The 18,171-nt window shown below is 40.1% G+C and overlaps 1 protein-coding gene across 4 annotated transcripts in view; it reads right to left on the bottom strand.

Moving 5' to 3' along the window:
- Positions 1-18,171, bottom strand: part of Dis3l2 (DIS3 like 3'-5' exoribonuclease 2) — a 350,417-nt gene that overhangs the window by 196,712 nt on the left and 135,534 nt on the right. For all 4 annotated transcript variants that reach the window (XM_032901537.1, XM_032901540.1, XM_032901539.1 and 1 more), the window contains one exon: positions 1,491-1,591. In XM_032901537.1, the coding sequence (XP_032757428.1) occupies positions 1,491-1,591 (101 nt within the window). The remainder of the gene's footprint in view (positions 1-1,490; positions 1,592-18,171) is intronic.

Raw genomic sequence — 18,171 nt, 5'->3', positions numbered from 1 at the left:
GTCTCTGGCAGCCTGGTGCCTGAGTGGAGAAAAAGGCCTCCTGAGTATCGTGTTTCTTGTTGTGGGGTCTCTTGAAGCCAGTCAGATGCCTGCTGTCTCTTGATAGGGAGAGAGATTCGAGGCCTGAGTAAAAGAAGAGCCCTTTCCCCTGGCCATCTACTATCCAAGGCTCCCAGTCAATCTCCTTTGCTGGTGCTGCCAGGATTACCTGGTATTTCTGGAGAGTTCATGTTAGATGTGAGGAATGAGTCTCCTTGCCCCACCCTCTACTGCTGGGCTAGATTCAGAAACACAGGGTATGCTACCCTCTGGCTTTCTCAAGCTCTAGAGTTCCTAACTAGTTCATTCCCCCCTTTCTACTATTCATAGTTCTCCTCTGAATGCCTGCTATTATTTTCTTTCCAGGATTTATAGTTATGTTTAGTAGGAGAAAAACAAGTCCATGCCATAGTGTCTGAACCAGAAGTCCTTGCTTGTCCATTTAATCTTTGATACCTCTGAAGTACAGAGTGCAGCTGAGCATGACCTACTATGCATTCAATGTCAGCTGCCCTGGGAATGACTAACTCCACATACATTTTACATAGAAGTACTAACTTTTCCTTATCATTTTAGGTCCAATTCATTATGAAATATTACCCAACAGAGAGAAGAAAAGAGATAAGCATGGTGGAAGGGTGGCAGAAAATTACAGACAGAAGTTCCATGGACAGAGGCCAATTTAACTAAAATCACAGAGGATCAAGGCTCAGTGCAGCCAGAATTTGATTTGACAAGGCAAGCAAAATGTGTAATTTTTATGTAAACATTCCTTATTTGTTTAATATAAACTATAAAGTAAGGATATAAATACTATACAGTTGAGCCAAAACAGATACAGCTTTGTCACATGTATGCTATATATAGTATATATACATGCATATATGTACATGCTTTATATATAATACACAGATAACAGAGTAATAATTTACACATTCTTCATGTCAAAAACACAGGAAGCAACCAAAGAACTGTGAGAAAAGGAAGGCAAGCCCCCCCCCACCGTACTCCCCCCAGAATGCCTAGTAAAATGAAGCTCTGGATGACCCATGAACAACAGCAGGATATACACGGTATAACAACTTATAAACTCCTCATGTAGACAGAGGAGCGAGAGAGCTACTCTCAGCAAAATGGTTGCTGTGCAACCCAGAGTAAATATTGATGGACACCTCTGTACAGGAAGTCTTACACTACAGTTTCACTTCATCTCTTGTCCTTGCAGCACGTGTGCCACCAAGAGTAAGAGCCAACTATGGTTGGTCCTACACCCAAAGATGCCACTAACATCCCAAATCAAGCAAATAAAGACACAATTTACATGTTTAAGTTACAGAAACTCTATTCATTTACCCTAATTTACAATTTCTATTGACTTTCTGATTAACTGAGCTATTATGGTTCTGATGAGCATCCAAAGTGACAAGTAGAGAAAATATGTGGGAAAAGACCTTTGCTGATTTCTGGAGTGACTTCTCTGATAAAGCTCTTGTGTCCTGTGACTTGGGGGTGTTCTCGTCTTTCATAACTGGAGCACTAGAATCTTCTTTTCCTAAGTCAGAAAAAATAAAAAAGAGTAGTTATTTCAATGTCCACTGGGCAAAGAGAGATCATGAAATTCCTATCAGAAAGGTTCTTGGAGGTCAAGTACTCCACAGCACTACTTTACAAAGAGGACTGAACACGGGCAGCGGTTTGGATAAGGCCAAACATGTCGTATCTGTGCCAGCACTGAACACCTGCTCTAAGCAGGCTACCTTTGACCTGCTTAACACACTTACATGCTAAACAGCATAAATGTAGAGAGCATTAAAATTAAATTGCTCGGGGTTGGGGATTTGGCTCAGTGGTAGAGCGCTTGCCTAGCAAGCGCAAGGCCCTGGGTTCAGTTCCCAGCTCCGGAAAAAAAAAAAAAAAATTAAATTGCTCATGAGTCAAAAAGCCAGAAAGTAAAATGCATAGATCTGGTCCACAGGACTCCAGTACCCAGCAAAGAATAAAACTGAAAAGCAAGTTTATTGTGTACATCTCATAAAATAAATTAAATAAAATGAACATAAACCTTTACTTTCTTTTTAATTGAGCATTCTTTTAGAGTACAGGTGTGGGGTTACTCACAAGAACATGGTTGACCCCCAAATAATCACATCACCATAAAGTCCTATCCACTCATGGTTGACAACTTCACAGAAGTTATAGCGCAGACTCCCTGAACGGTAACAAAGAACTTTGGAAAGCGCTTTAGTACCAGCCATAATGAAAAATAAAAAGGAAAACAATAAAAATAAATGGTATTGAATGAATGAATGAATGAATGAATGAATGAATGAATGAATGACCCAATTCTGAATTTCCTAGTTTCAATTCTTATTGACAAGGGTTGTTGCTATAACTGAACACTTGCTAAGATGCATAAGGCCCTAGATGCAATACCCAACATTGCTAGGAAGGAAAAAGATTCTTAGTGGAATCATAAGAAGAATAAAGTGCTTAAAGACCTCTAATCCTAATTTTCTAATCTTAACTGTTGCAATGCACATTCACCCAAGAAAATGAAGTCACATTGCCCCAAGGAAGCAGTGTCAGGCTTTGTACTAGAAGCATTTCATTAAAAACACCATAACCAAAAGCAGCAAATTAGACTTTCTGAAATTTTAATTTTTTTATCTTCATTTGTTACATTATATTTTCTCTGAAAAACATTCTTCTCCAGCTATAACAGATTTTTGATTAACAGGGAACCATAATCAATTCACATAGCACCTGCTCCAGGAAGCTAAGAGAGACATGCACTTATCGTTTAGACATTTGCAAGGGCCAAATAAAATACATAAATTCTTTTCACGATTGGCTGTCTCTTCTGGGCAAGTTCCAGAACCACTGCAGTGGTCTCAAACTCAAAATGATGAACTACATATATACATTTCTATCTTTGCTGAAATCCACCCACCATAGTGCTACTGAAAGCAGAATTTTCAGTCTTCCAAAAAGGAAAAACAAATTCTCCCATGGTAAATGACCTATCAGTAAAAGCACAGTAATCACTCAAGATCAACTTTTAGCTTAGATCAATAACTCAAAAGGAAAAAAAAAAAAACAGTTTCTTCCAGAACATTTTTAAAAAATAGTCTGAAAGAAAACACACATACCCAGTGTTGATTTCTTTTGCAATGTTATCTTTCCAGTGTTTTCTACAGATTAACACAATACATTAAAAAAAAGAAGATAAAATTATAATTGTACACTATTTAGATATCTGATATTTAAGGGTTTGGACTTGCAAAGTTTATCAAGTCAGAATGGTAGGGGAAAAGTTTTTTCTTTCTTTCCTTCTTTCTTCCTTCCTTCCTTCCTTCCTTTTCTTTCTTTCTTTTTCCATTGTTGTATCTGTTTTCTTGGTAAATAGCTGAGGCTGACCTTGAACTTGTGATCTCCCTGCCTTACCCTCTTGAGAGCTGGGAATTAAAGGCATGTGTACCCATCTATACACAGCTGAGACCAGTTTTTCTATAACAGCACAAACCCAGGGCAAGCCTCCTTCTGGGATGGAGGCTCCATTTTAAGGTGACTATCACTTTAGGTTCCGTGCTGACAACAGCAAGCCTGCCAGTCCAGAGGGTATACCAGGTCCCATCTAAATGAAAGGTCAAGAACAGAAGTGGGCCCAGACATGACTTTCTTCCATCATAACTAAAACACAACCTTTCCAGGTTCTCTGCATTGAATAGCAAAGTTGCCAGTTTAATGAAAGATATTTCACTGCTTAATCTGAAGTCACTTTTTAATGGATTTATTTGAAACATTAGATATTTATTGAATATTAGGTATTGAGAATTTGGCTTTTAGTAAGAGAAGTATATTCTAAGCTCTCAGGAAACTTATATACACAAATGTGGAAATGGTGTTAGTAAGTAAACACTATGTAAATATAAATAATTTGTGATGAATTTTCAGGAAAAAAAAGCAAACAGCCCTAAAAAGACAGGAAGGGAAATATGGTCTAGAGGTTAAGGGATGGCCTTTGAGGAAATGGCATTTGCATTGAGACCCAAGGATGGTGTGGACAAGAGTAGCAAGGGTGTAAGGAACAGCAAGTGTAGAAGAGGTGGGTGGGGGCAGGTTGTTCTTCTTGTATGGTCCTGACCACAGTCAAGGACCAGAAAGGGAACCAGAAAGCAGACATAAGGATGGGATATGCATGAAATGAGAAAGGAACAATAGCAATGAAATCAGGTGGGACCTTCCTTGCAGGATACACGAGTCCAGAATTTAAGCCTAGAATCAACAGGGATCTGGGTTTGTGCAAGAATAGCATGGCCCAGAGTGGCATGGCCCAGGGCAAGATCAGAACTGATTGAGAATATGCAAGGAGAAGTTGTATGGGGACAGAGCTGTGGTACAGGTACTAGAGAACTAAGATATATTTTGCAGTTAAACTGATAGACTGGTGGCAATTTTATACAAGAACTTAAGGGTTACTGCAATATGAACAGTGAAGGGTTATCTCCAGTTTTATGACCTTGGCAGTTACATTGGTAGTTAGAGAAGGAAGTGAAATCTAGAGTTCTAAATTGGAGTTAGCCATACATGCTGAGCACATACATCTGTGAGAACCTTAAGGGATGATGCTGAACAATCAGCTCAATACGAAAGTCTACAACTCAAAAGTGATAGGCTTTAAATACATGCTGTGCACTTCTGTACTCAAACTTTCAGTCCACCAAGTAGGGCAGAAGTTCAACACAAATCTATAACTATTAAGTCCACAAAACTTTACCACTGCTCCACACAGGAAGGGCTAGTGCACCATTGCTGGTGAGGAAACAGAAACAGTCTAGTAAGACATTTACAGTAGTTATCAACAGGTTGGAGACACGGTGCTGGGTGGGAAAGAGCAGCCATAGGAGAAAGACGTGGCTGGGAGAGCAGTGGGACAAGCTCCATGCAGACTGTAGTTACTGCTCATGTCTAGTCTCTTCTTTCCTAATAATGAGTGCTCCAAATTTTAGCAGGGCAACCTGGTCAAAAGACCATGTTCTTTAGGATTTTTTGCAACTATGTATGACTGCCAGTTTTGGCTATAGCTTTAACCAGTAACACGTAGGGGGAAGTATTACTAGTATCTTTCAGGAAGGATCCTTCAAGTCCAGAGACCCAGCTTTCTCTTCCCTCGTGCCTCTGGAGGGAATGTGGGAGATAACAGCTTCACCTGGAGTATTGGAGTACTTTGGTTTTGGAGACCAGCAGTTACCCTGCAAGCCATCACGTGCCCACATCTGGTCTTCTTTAATGTGTGAGAGGAATAAACTTCTTTTCATTTAAGCCACCTCTATTTTAGGATTCAAAGCTATTTTCATCAGAACATATTTTCTAGCATACAGGTCCAGACAAAGAGAGTGACAAGCTCACACACTATCCCTTAAAGCATCCCAGAAGCCAGAGATGATTCTCTCTTGAGAGGTATACAGCACACGGTTAGGATCATGAAGTTGGTAGTGCTCTGGAGTTGACAGACAATAGAGCAAGAAAGCTTTGAAAGCTGGATTTACAGTCCATGTGAGACACAGCAAAGCCTTAATTACAAGAGCAGCAGTGATGGCCAGTAGAGGTCATGCTTCTGAGAGGAGAGGGGAGGGGAGGGGAGGAGAGGAGAGGGAGTGAAGGAGGGAGGGAAGGGGCTGCTAAGTATGTCCTCATCACTAGGAATGATGGGTCTGAAAAAGTAGAAAATGGGTTTTAATTTAAAATGCTTTTCATGGACTCTCAGGAACACTGCTCTGACAAAGCATTGCAATACCAGAATGGACCTGAGCACTGGGCAGAGCTGTCAGCTGTTCTCAATAGGGAAAGGCTGTGACCTCCACAGTGCTCAGTTTGCCTTACTGAGGACAGAGCTCCCAGCTCTGATGTCCTTTCTGTCTTGAGCAATTCTAGACCAAATATTTATTTAAAAGATAATCTTCTTGTGGTTACTTTATCATATATTTATTAATTTATTTATGTGTGTGTGTGCATATGTGCACACTTGGTCCATGATGGGCATGTGGAAATCAGAGGACAACTTGGAAGAGCTGGTTCTCTCTTTCTACCAAGCCCTTTGGGCTTGATGGCAAACACCTCCCCTGCTGAACCACCTCACCAGCCCTAAAGGAGAATGTTTTTCCAAACTAGGTACACACTAAGATAAACAACTTTTCAAGACTCCCTGAGAAATACTACAGAAAAAAAAGTCAAGTAAAATCCAATCTTTATCAAGGATTTGAAATTCTATTTAGTTTGAAAGTTCTAGTATACTAGAGTTAGCATTAACACCTGTATAAGACCAAATGCAACTCAACCCTGTATTAGTAAGAAAAATTATTCTGATTGGCTATTTCCTATAAAAATAATAGGCCAACAAGCCTAATGTTTCTTAACACTTTGTAAGCATATCAGACATTTCTAGGGCTGGCAGACCATTTGCCTAGCATACATGAGGTTCTAAGCTTACTATCCAGCACCACAAATAATTAATAACTTTTTAAAAGTGTGTTAGTCTGCAGAGAGCTCAGGGCCTTAGGGTACTTGCTGCTCTTGCAGGGGACTCAAGTTTGGTTCACAGTCCTCACATGGTATAAAAACATCTGTAACTGTTCCAGGAGCTCTAGCACAACTTTTCGGTCTCTGTGGGCATCAGGCACACATGTGATATGCATACATATACAAGTAAAACACTCACATACATTAATAATAAAAAAAAAAGATAAAGAACAAGGCTAAGGCCTTCAAAAGTGGAGGGGCGTTAATCTGATTGAAAGAGCAGTATACCCATATGGCAAATCCAAGCCCATTCTATTCTGACCAAAGGACAATAAAAATGTGTAATTTCCAAAATTTTTAATTAAAGAATCTCAATATGATAAGTCTCAATATCAATCAAGTAGGAAACCTTGCCTCATGAGCCCCTCTTGCCAGTGAAATGTACAAATGACCACATGGTCCTCAGAGGCTGGGGAAACATTCACTAGGAATAAACATTTGATCTGCTCTAAGGCCTGTAGGCATAATGAGCTGCTGATTAAGGTAGGAAGCAGCTCCTGCAAACAGGAAGGCTCAGGAGAGAAAGTCCCTGGGGCACCAAATCCCAGCCCTAATGAGTTTCTCACTTTCCTGTAAAGCTAATGGAACCACAAAGCCAGAGAATTTTCTCAACAAGTTCCTTTCCCTGCATGTACCTTACCTCACTGTATGCACAGCACAGCTTCTTCAATGGCAGAGAGTCATGCTAATCTGTCTTAGCGGGAAACTAGGGTAATGAAAGAGCCAAGTCAGAGTAAGGGGAAGGATTGAAGGGGGTAGGAACACCACAGGAAAAACAACAGAGTCAACTAACCTGGACCCTTGGCAGTTCTCAGAGACTCAACTACCAACCAAAGATCATACAGGACTGAACAGAGAGCCTCCCACCATCTCCTTAGCACAGAGGGCTGCCTTGTCTTTCTCCAGTGGGAGATGATTTACCTAAATCTGCAGAGACGATGCAGGGTGTGAGGATGACCACTAGGCCCACCAGCTCAGAGGAGAAGGGGAAGGGGGATGGGAGAAGGGACTCTGTGAAGGGGTAACTGGGAGAGGGCAGCGTTTGGAATGTAAATAAATAAATTTTAAAACGAAAGAAAAGTGCAGAGCCAGAAGATGACAGAATGTAGACATTGGCTGTGGTGACCAACTGACCATACAGCAAGATCAGAATCGGACAAAAAGGCCACAAGGAGTCAAATCAAGGGACTGTTTCATCAGCAAAATAAGGAATGTCAGGCATTCCTGTCTCCCTAACCATTGAGCCTGGGTTAGAAGGCAAACAAAGCTACAACAAGTGTTAGAAGTCTTTGGCTCGGTAATTACAGGCAGGCAGTGTCCCCCAAGGTCATGTGATAGGAGCTGGGTAGAGATGACAAAGCCCTGACCTCAGAGCTGGAGTAGAAGCTGAGTAGGAGCTGACTGGAAGGATAGACCTTAGGGTAATTCCAGAAGGGAAAAGAATTGAGCAAAGGCACCTACTCAAGGATAAACTGAGCAGAGGAAGGCTTTGTGTATCTGAGTGTTAAGGACCAGACCACGAGGCCTTACATGACACCCTAAGAGTTCTATACCTTAGAAGTAGAAAGTCATTGAAATTTTTGACATTAACGTGATCAGGATTATATTACGTAAAAAGTCACTGATGGAAGGTTTGTGAAAGCCAGATGATCAAAGAGTTTGCTGTGAGATTGTATCTCCTAGTAATATCAGAAGGGACACCTATAAAGTCTTGGTGCCGCAAATATTAAAAATAACCACAAACCCTCGCTAGCCAGCATCATCGAGCCATATGGCATTAACAGAGTATATTCATCTGAGCGGCAGCCAGTTCTAGGGCACCACACCACACTACCTCTAGCTATTCTCTGGTCCCAGAGGCTCCTGGCTCTCTGCCACTGAACTCTGCTTACATTACCAGCAACCCAGTAAAATCATGACTCTAGAGGTCCCAGCAGCTCCCTGTCGCCAACTCTTCATATTCCCTGAAACCGCTCCCTGTGATCACCTTCAACAACGCACACCAGCCCTACCAATTCAAAACTCCAGAAACTTGTAACTTAGCAATCAGATTTATCTCAGTAAATTTACACTCCACAAAATGTCTAGACAATAAACTCACAACTAATTGATAATGATACAAACCACCCACCTAGATTGACCTATAAAAGTCCATCCCTTAAGAAATATTCATAAATACCAGTGGCCATTTAAGGCCACACGGATGTGGGTCATCCTTCTCTGCCTCCATCTTGGTTCTCCTCCTTTCTCCTCTCTCCCACCTTACAAAAACTCTGTGCCAGCCTTCCTTTTTTACATCCCAGTCACAGGCTTTGCTTTATCTGTGCCTGTCCTCACCTGCACAAAGACAACCATCTGCAGTCTTGCCGATATGACTGCCCAAATGTGAGCTGAGCAAGAACGCCAATGGACATGCCCAAAGGGATGAGGGAAAGCCCTAAGGCCTCAATGTTACATAGCAAGCAACTGAGGAGAGCTGGAGCAGGAGAGGTGCTCTTCCTGCTAAGAAGAAGTTCAGGAGTACCAAAGGTCAGCCCTTAAAGTGTACATACAAGGAACACTATAAGCACGGAATGGGTCATATTTGGGGTTATATGTGTATATACATACATACAAACGCATGTGCAACCAATAAAAATGAAAAAAGAGTCCATGAATTTGAAGGGGAGTAGGAATAGGAATGTGGGAAAATTTGGAGGAAAAGGAAGGGAGAAATGTTGTAATTATAGTATAGTCATTGTTAGTTTGGGTTTTTGGATTTTTGTTTTGGTTTTTAGAGACAGAGTTTCTCTGTCGAACAATCCTGGCTATCCTGGAGTTCACTCTGGAAATCAGGCTAGCCCTAAACTCAGAGATCCACTTGCTTCTGCCTTCTGAGTACGGGGATTAAAGGTCTGTACCATTACCACCCAGTTTATAATCTTTTTTAAAAAGTATGGTCAAACCTACCCTCTCCTAAAATTTTCTCTTTGCTTTTGACTTTTTTATTGGATTTTTTTTATTTACATTTGAAATGTTATCCCCTTTCCAGGTTTGCTGTCCATGAACCCCCTATCACATCCCTTTTCCCCTTCTTCTATGAGGGTGTTCTCTCTCTCTCCAACTACCCGCCCCTTCCCGCTTCCCCACCCTGACATTCCCCTACACTGGGGGATCCAGCCTTGGCAAGACCAAGGGCTTCTCCTCCTATTGGTACCCAACAAGACGATCCTCTGCTACATAGGCAGCTGGAGCCATGGGTCTGTCCATGTGTACGTACACTTTGGATAGTAGTTTACTCCCTGGGAGCACTGGTTGGTGGGTACTGTTGTTCTTATGGGGTTGCAAGCCCCTTCAGCTCCTTCAATCCTTTCTCTAGCTCCTCTAATGGGGAACCCCATTCTCAGTTCAAAGGTTGTGTGCGAGCATCCACCTCTGTATCTGTCATGATCTGGCATAGCCTCTCAGGAGATAGCTATATCAGGCTCCTGTCAGCATGCCCTTCTTGGTATCAGTAATATTGTTTGGGTTTGGCAGCTGTATGTATATAAGCTGGATACCCGGGTGGGAGAGGCTCTGAAGGGCCATTCCTTCAGTCCCTGTTCCAAACTTTGTCTCCACATCTCCTCCTATGAATATTTTTGTACCCCTTTTAAGAAGGACTAAAGCATCCACACTTTGATCATCCTACTTCTTAGCTTCATGTGGTCTCTGGATTGGATCTTGGGTAATTTGAGCTTTTGGGCTAATATCCACTTATCAGTGAGTGCATATCATTTGTGACTGGGTTACCTCACTCACAAGGACATATTCTAATTCCATCCACTTGCCTATGAATTTCATAGCTGAATGGTAATACATTGTGTAGATGCACCACACTTTCTGTATCTATTCCTCTACTGAAGGACATCTGGGTTGTTTCCAGCTTCTGGCTATTATAAATAAGGCTGCTATGGACATAGTGGAACATGTGTCCTTGTTATATTTGGAAGTGTCTTTTGGGTGCATGCCCAGAAGTGATAAACCTGGCTCCTCGGGTAGTACTATGTCCAATTTTCTGAGGAACCTCCAGACTGATTTCCAGAGTGGTTGTACCAGTCTGCAATCCCACCAACAATGGAAGAGTGTTACTCTTTCTCCTCATCTTCACCAGCATCTGTTGTCACCAAAGTTTTTGATCATAGCCATTCTGACTGGTATGAGGTAGAATCTTAGGGTTGTATTGATTGGCTATTCCCTGAGGTCTAAGGATGTTGAGCATTTCTTTAGGTACTTCTCAGTCATCTCATTCCTTAATTGAGAATTATTTGATTAGCTCTGTACCCCATTTTTGACTCTCTAGAGTCTAACTTCTTGAGTTCTTTGTATATATTGGATATTAACCCTCTATCAGACGTAGGATTGGTAAAGATCTTTTCGTAATCTGTTTTTGTGCCGATTTGTCCTAATGACAGTGTCTTTTGCCTTACAGGAGCTTTACAATTTTATGAGGTCCTATTTGTCGATTCTGGATCTTAGAGCATAAGCCACTGGTGTTCTGTTCAGAAAATTTTCCCCAGTACCCATGTGTTCGAGGCTCTTCCCCACGTTTTCTTCTATTAGGTTGAGCATATCTGTCTTAATGTGGAGGTCCTTGATCCACTTGGACTTGAGCTTTGTATAGGGTGATAAGGATGGATCGATTTGCATTCTTCTACATGCTGACTGCCAGTTGAACCAGCACCATTTGTTAAAATGCTATCTTTTTTTCTACTGGTTTTAGCTCCTTTGTCAAAGATTGAGTGATCATAGGTGTGTGGGTTCATTTCTGGGTCTTCAATTCTATTCCATTGATCTATCTGCCTGTCTCTGTATCAATACCATACAGTTTTTATCACTATTGCACTGTAATACAGCTTGAGGTCAGCCATAGTGATTCCCCTGGAAGTTCTTTTATTGTTGAAGATAGTTTTCACTATCCTGGGTTTTTTTGTTATTCCAAATGAATTTGCAAATTGCTCTTTCTATCTCTATGAAGAATTGAGTTGAAATTTTGATGAGGACTGCATTGAATCTGGAGATTGCTTTTGTCAAGATGGCCATTTGTACTATATTAATCCTGTCGATCCATGATCATGGGTGTTCTTTCCAACTTCTGAGACCTTCGTCAATTTCTTTCTTCAGAGACTTGAAGTTCTTGTCATACATATCTGTCACTTGCTTGGTTAGAGTCACACCAAGGTATTTAATGTTATTTGTGACTATTGTGAAGGATGTCATTTCCATAATTTCTTTCTCAGCCTGTTTATCAGTTGAGTAGAAGAAAACTGCCTATTTAAATTGATTTTGTATCCACCCACTTTGCTGAAGTTGTTTATCAAGCTTAGTAGTTCTCTGGTGGAACTTTTGGGGTCACTTAAGTACACTATCATATCATCTGCAAATAGTGATATTTTGACGTCTTCCTTTCCAATTTGTACCCTTTGACCTCCTTTTGTTGTCTGATTGCTCTGGCTAGGACTTTGAATACTATATTGCATAAACACATGGGGAGAGAGTAGGCAGCCTTGTCTAGTCCCTGATTTTAGTGGGATTGTTTCAAGTTTCTCTCCATTTAGTTTAATGATGGCTACGGGTTGGCTGTATATTGCGTTTACTATGTTTAGGTATGGGCCTTCAAATTCTGATCTTTCCAAGACTTTTAACATGAAGGGTGTTGAATTTTGTCAAATGCTTTCTCAGCATCTAATGAGATGATCATACAGTTTTTTCTTTGAGTTTGTTTATATAGTGGATTATGTTGGTGGATTTCCAAAAATTGAACCATCCCTGCATCCCTAAGATGAAGCCAACTTAATCATGATGGATGATAGTTTTGATGTGTTCTTGGATTCGATTTGCAAGAATTTTATTGAGTATTTTTGAGTTGATATTTATACGGGAAATTGATCTAAAGTTCTATTTCTTTGTTCAATCTTTGTGTGGTTTAGATATAAGCGTAATTGTAGTTTCATAGAAGGAATTGGATAGTGTTCCTCCTGATTCAATTTTGTGAAATATTTAGACAGTATTGGTATTAGGTCTTCTATGAAGGTCTGATAGAATTCGCCACTAAATCCATGTGGTCCTGGGCTTTTCTTTGTTTGTTTGTTTTCTCTTGTTTTGTTTTTTGGTTGGGAGCCTTTTAATAACTGCTTCTATTTCTTTAGGAGGTGTGGGACAGGTTAGATAGTTTATCTGATCCTGACTTACCTTTGTTACCTGGTATCGTTTAGAAAATTGTCCATTTCATCCAGATTTTCCAGTATGTTCAATATAGGCTTTTGTAGTAGGATTGAATAAATTTTTTAATTTCCTCAGATTCTGTTGGTATATCTCCATTTTCATTTCTAATTTTGTTGATTTGGATGCTCTCTCTGTGCCCTCTGGTTAGTCTGGCTAAGGGTTTATCTGTCTTGTTGATTTTCTCAAAGAACCAAGTCCTGGTTTTGATGATTCTGTCTATACTTGGGTTTTTTTTTCCCATCTTTATTAAATTGGGTATCTCTTATTTACACTTCAAATGTTAATCCCTTTCCCGGTTTCCAGGCCAACATCCCCCTAACCCCTTCCTCTCCCCTTCTCTGTGGGTGTTCCCCTCCCAATCCTCCCCCTATTACTGCCCTCCCCACAACAATCACAATCACTGAGGGTCCAGCCTTGGCAGGACCCAGGGCTTCCCCTTCCACTGGTGCTCTTACTAGGATATTCATTACTACCTATGAATTTGGAGCCCAGGGTCAGTCCATGTATAGTCTTTGGGTAGTGGCTTAGTCCCTGGAAGCTCTGGTTGGTTGGCATTGTTATTCATATGGGGTCTCCAGCCCCTTCAGCTCTTTCAGTCCTTTCTCTGATTCCTTAAACTGGGGTCCCGTTCTCAGGTCAGTGGTTTGTTGCTGGCATTCGCCTATGTATCTGCCATATTCTGGCTGTGTCTCTCAGGAGAGATATACATCTGGTTCCTGTCATTCTGCACCTCTTTGCTTCATCCATCTTATCTAGTTTGGTGGCTGTATATGTATGGGCCACATGGGGGACAGGATCTGCATGGGCGTTCCTTCAGTCTCTGTTCTAAACTTTGCCTTCCTATCCCCTTCTAAGGGTATTCTTGTTCCCCTTTTAAAGGAGTGAAGCATTTGCATTTGATCATCCTTCTTGAGACTCATATGTTCTGTACATCTAGGGTACTTCGTGCATTTAGGCTAATATCCACTTATCAATGAGTGCATACCATGTGTGTTTTTCTGTGATTGAGTACCCTCACTCAGGATGATACTTTTCAGTTCCATCCATTTGCCTGTGAATTTCATAAATTCATTGTTTTTGATAGCTGACTAGTATTCCACTGTGTAGATTTACCACATTTTCTGTATCCATTCCTCTGTAGAAGGGCATCAGGGTTCTTTCCAGCTTCTGGCTATTATAAATAAGGCTGCTATGAACATAGTGAAGCATGTTTCTTGTTGTATGTTGGAGAATCTTTTGGGTATATGCCCAAGAGAGGTATAGTTGGGTCAGGCAGTGCAATGTCCAATTTTCTCAGGAACCTCCAGACTGATTTCCAGAATAGTTGTACCAATCTACAATCCCACCAACAATGGAGGAGTGTTCCTCTTTTAACACATCCTCACCAGAATCTGCTGTCGCCTGAGTTTTTTATCTTAGCCATTCTGACTGGTGTGAGGTGGAATCTCAAAGTTGTTTTGATTTGCATTTCCCTTATAACTAAAGATGTTGAACATTTCTTTAGGTGCTTCTCAGCCATTCGACATTCCTCAGCTGTGAATTATTTGTTTAGCTCTGAATCCCATATTTTAATAGGGTTATTTGTCTCCCTTCAGTCTAACTTCTTGAGTTCTTTGTCTATTTTAAATATAAACCCTCTATCAGTTGTAGGATTGGTAAAGATATTTTCCCAATCTGTTGGTTGCCATTTTGTCCTAATAACAGTGTCTGTTGCCTTAGAGAACCTTTGTAGCTTTATGAGATCCCATTTGGCAAATCTTGATCTTAGAGCATAAGCCATTGGTGTTTTGTTCAGGAAATTTTCTCCAGTGCCCATGTGTTCGAGATGCTCCCCCACTTTTTCTTCTATTAGTTTGAGTGTATCTGGTTTGATGTGGAGGTCCTTGAACCACTTGGAGTTAAGCTTTGTACAGGGTGATAAGAATGAATTGATCTGCAATCTTTTACATGCTGACCTCCAGTTGAATCAGCACCATTTGCTGAAAATGCTATCATTTTTCCATTGGATGGTTTTGGCTCCTTTGTCAAAAATCAAGTGCCCATAGGTGTGTGGATTCATTTCTGGGTCTTCAATTCTATTCTATTGGTCTATCTGCCTGTCTCTGTATCAATACCATATAGTTTTTATCACTATTGCTCTGTAATACTGCTAAAGTTCAGGGATAGTGATTCCCCCAGAAGTTCTTTTATTGGTGAGGATAGTTTTAGCTATCCTGGGTTTTTTGTTATTCCAGATGAATTTGCAAGTTGTTCTGTCTAATTCTCTGAAGAATTGGATTGGAATTTTGATGGGGATTGCATTGAATCTGTAGATCGCTTTTGGTAAAATGGCCATTTTTACTATATTAATCCTGACAATCCATGAGCATGGGAGATCTTTCCATCTTCTGAGGTTTTCTTCAATTTCTTTCTTCAGAGGCTTGAAGTTCTTATCATACACATCTTTCACTTGCTTGGTTAAAGTCACACCGAGGGATTTTATATTATTTGGGACTATTATGAAGGGTGTCTTTTCCCTAAGTTCTTTCTTGGCTTAGTTTCTCTTTTGTGTAGAGGAGGGCTACTGATTTATTTGAGTTAATTTTACACCCAGCCACTTTGCTGAAGGTGTTTATCAGCTTTAGTAGTTCTCTGGTGGAACTTTTGGGATCACTTAAATATACTATCATATCATCTGCAAATAGTGATATTTTGGCTTCTTCCTTTCCAATCGGTATCCCTTTGATCTCCTTTTGTTGTCTGATTGCTCTGGCTAGAACTTCAAGAACTATATTGAATAAGTAGGGAGAGAGTGGGCAGCCTTGTCTAGTCCCTGATTTTAGTGGGATTGCTTCAAGTTGTTCTCCATTTAGTTTAATATTAGCTACTGGTTTGCTGTAATTGGCTTTTACTATGTTTAGGTATGGGCCTTGAATTCCTGTTCTTTCCAAGACTTTTATCATGAAGGGGTGTTGAATTTTATCAAATGCTTTCTCAGCATCTAATGAAATGATCATGTGGTTTTTATCTTTCAGTTGTTTATATAATGGATTACGTTGATGGTTTTCTGTATATTAAACCACCTCTGCATACCTGGGATGAAGCCTACTTGATTATGATGGATGATTGTTTTGATGTGTTCTTGGATTCAGTTTGCAAAAATTTGAATGAGTATTTTTGTGTCAATATTCAAAAGGGAAATTGGTCTGAAGTTCTCTTTCTTTGTTGGGTCTTTGTGTGGTTTAGGTATAAGAGTAATTGTGGCTTCATAGAAGGAATTCGGTGTTGCTCCATCTGTTTCAATTTTGTGGAATAGTTTGGAGAGTATTGGTAGGTCTTCTATGGAGGTCTGATAGAATTCTGAACTGAACCTATCTGGACCTGGGCTCTTTTTGGTTGGGAGACCTTTAATGACTGCTTCTATTTCCTTAGGAGTTATGGGGTTGTTTAAATAGTTTATCTGTCCCTGATTTAACTTCAGTACCTGGTATCTGTCTAGAAAATTGTCCATTTCCTCCAGATTTTCAAGTTTTGTTGAATATAGGCTTTTATAGTAGGATCTGATGATTTTTTTAATTTCCTCTGATTCTGTTGTTATGTCTCCCTTTTCATTTCTGATTTTGTTAATTTGGAACACTCTCTGTGTCCTCTGGTTAATCAGGCTAAGGGTTTAATGTATCTTGTTGATTTTCTCAAAGAACCAGGTTTTGGTTCTGTTAATTCTTTGTATAGTCCTTTTTGTTTCTACTTGGTTGATTTCAGCTCTGAGTTTGATTATTTCCTGCCTTCTACTCCTCCTGGGTATATTTGCTTCCTTTTTTTCTAGAGCTTTTAGGTGTGCTGTCAAACTGCTGATGTTTTCTACTGTTTCTTTCTGCAGGCACTCAGAGCTATGAGATTTCCTCTTAGCACAGCTTTCATTGTGTCCCATAAGTTTGGGCATGTTGTACCTTCATTTTCATCAAATTCTAAGAAGTCTTTAATTTCTTTCTTTATTTCTTCCTTTACCAGGTTATCATTGAGTAGAGCATTGTTCAATTTCCATGTATATGTGGGCCTTCTTTCCTTATTGTTATTGAAGACTCGCTTTAGCCCGAGGTGGTCTGATGGGACACAAGGGACTATTTCTATCTTTCTGTATCTGTTGAGGCCTGTTTTGTGCCCGAATATATTGTCAATTTTGGAGAAAGTACCATGAGGTGGTGAGAAGAAGGTATATCCTTTTGTTTTAGAATAGAATGTTCTATAAATATTTGTTAAGTCCATTTGGTTCATGACTTCTCTTAGTCTGTCTACGTCTTTGTTTAATTTCTGTTTCCATGATCTGTCCATTGATGAGAGTGGGGTGTTGAAATCTCCTACTATTATTGTGTGAGGTCCAATGTGTGCTTTGAGCTTTAGTAAGATTTCTTTTGTATGTAGGTGCCCTTGTATTTGGAGCATAGATATTTAGGATTGAGAGTTCATCTTGCTGGATTTTTCCTTTGATGAATATGAAGTGCCCTTCCTTTTCTTTTTGATGACTTTTGGTTGAAAATTGATTTTATTCGATTATAGAATGGCTACTCCAGCTTGCTTCTTCCGACCATTTGCTTGGAAAGTTGTTTTCCAGCCTTTCACTTTGAGGTAGTGTCTGTCTTTGTCTCTGAGGTGTGTTTCTTGTAGGCAGCAAAATGCTTGGTCCTCATTACATATCCAGTTTGTTAATCTGTGTCTTTTTATTGGGGAATTGAGTCCATTGATGTTGAGAGATATTAAGGAACAGTGATTCTTGCTTCCTGTTATATTCATGTTTGGAGGTGAGATTATGTTTGTGTGCTTGCCTTCTCTCTCTTTTGTTGCAAAACAATTAGTTTCTTGCTTTTTCTATGGTGTATCTTGCCTCCCTGTGTTGGGATTTACCATTTATTATCCTCTGTAGGGCTGGATTTGTAGAAAGATATTGTGTAAATTTGGTTTTGTCATGGAATATCTTGGTTTCTCCATCTATGTTAATTGACAGTTTTGCTGGATACAGGAACCTGGGCTGACATTTGTGTTCTCTTAGGGTCTGTATGACATCTGTCCAGGATCTTCTGGCTTTCATAGTCTCTGGTGAGAAGTCTGGTGTGATTCTGATAGGTCTGCCTTTATATGTTACTTGACATTTTCCCTTACTGCTTTTAATATTCTTTCTTTATTTTGTGCATTTGGTGTTTTGACTATTATGTGACGGGAGGAGTTTCTTTTCTGGTCCAAACTATTTGGAGTTCTGTAGGCTTCTTGTATGCTTATGGGTATCTCTTTCTTTAGGTTAGGGAAGTTTTCTTCTATGATTTTGTTGAACATATT

The sequence above is a fragment of the Rattus rattus genome, chromosome 4, assembly GCF_011064425.1.
Source record: "Rattus rattus isolate New Zealand chromosome 4, Rrattus_CSIRO_v1, whole genome shotgun sequence".
NCBI lineage: Eukaryota > Metazoa > Chordata > Mammalia > Rodentia > Muridae > Rattus > Rattus rattus.
Note: the sequence above shows the minus strand (reverse complement) of the source record. Positions and strands in the feature narration are given on the sequence as shown.